At 71.2% G+C, this 678-nt stretch overlaps 1 protein-coding gene across 1 annotated transcript in view; it reads right to left on the bottom strand.

Moving 5' to 3' along the window:
• The window catches only part of BAIAP3 (BAI1 associated protein 3), an 8,719-nt gene that overhangs the window by 3,895 nt on the left and 4,146 nt on the right, over positions 1-678 (bottom strand). Inside the window, exons 13-14 of the mRNA XM_008070325.2 lie at positions 580-678; positions 1-114 (exon numbers count right to left, since the gene is read on the bottom strand). The exon at positions 580-678 is cut by the window's right edge and continues 21 nt beyond it. Coding sequence (XP_008068516.1) covers positions 1-114; positions 580-678 — 213 coding nt within the window. The remainder of the gene's footprint in view (positions 115-579) is intronic.

Here is a 678-nt window from a genome sequence, read left to right as displayed (position 1 = left end):
CTCCAGGCGGTAGACGGCCGTGCTGTTGGTGGCTGGGAAGTAGTCTCGGAGCTGGCGCAGCAGCCGCAGCCCGAACTCCAAGAAGGCGGAGAAGCTGTCGGCCAGGCTCTTCTCCTGCGGGGGTCAGGGCCCTTCAGAGCCGGGGGCGCCCGGCGGCAGCGCCGTCCTTCGCGGATGCTGAGAAGCACCTGGCTGCCTCGGCCTGCAGCGCCCTTCCCGCGCGTGGCCAGCCCAGCCTGCCGCTCTGCCCCGAGGAGGACCCACCTGGGGCCTCCCTGCGGTGCGCCCGACCCCACGGTCTCCCCCCTGGCCTTCCCCGCCTCAGTGGCCCCCTCACCGCACAGGGGCATCTCGGGGCCTCCAAATCTGCTGGCTCAGGCCATCGCTGCCTCGTGGCCTTCCCAGGTTCCCGCCGTAAGCCCCCTCCCAGGGTGACTCCGACACGTGTGCCCACCTCCTTACTGCTGAGCACTTGCTGTCTCCCGCATGAGAGCGGAACTCTGCTCCTCACCGCCTTGGCACCAGGCGGGCACGCCCCCCACTCCCTTGAGCGGCGGCGGGCGGCCTCAGCCGACCCACCTGCTCCGGGGGCAGCGAGGCTGCCTCCTCCCAGTGCGCCTGCATGTCCTCCAGGAGCCTCAGCAGGTGGCCGTAGTCCAGCGTGCGGGTCTGATGGTG

Source organism: Carlito syrichta, unplaced genomic scaffold (genome assembly GCF_000164805.1).
Source record: "Carlito syrichta isolate Samal-C Ts95f unplaced genomic scaffold, Tarsius_syrichta-2.0.1 Scaffold313344, whole genome shotgun sequence".
Classification (NCBI taxonomy): Eukaryota; Metazoa; Chordata; class Mammalia; order Primates; family Tarsiidae; genus Carlito; species Carlito syrichta.
The sequence above is the reverse complement of the archived record's forward strand: the minus strand, read 5'-3'. Positions and strand labels throughout refer to the sequence as shown.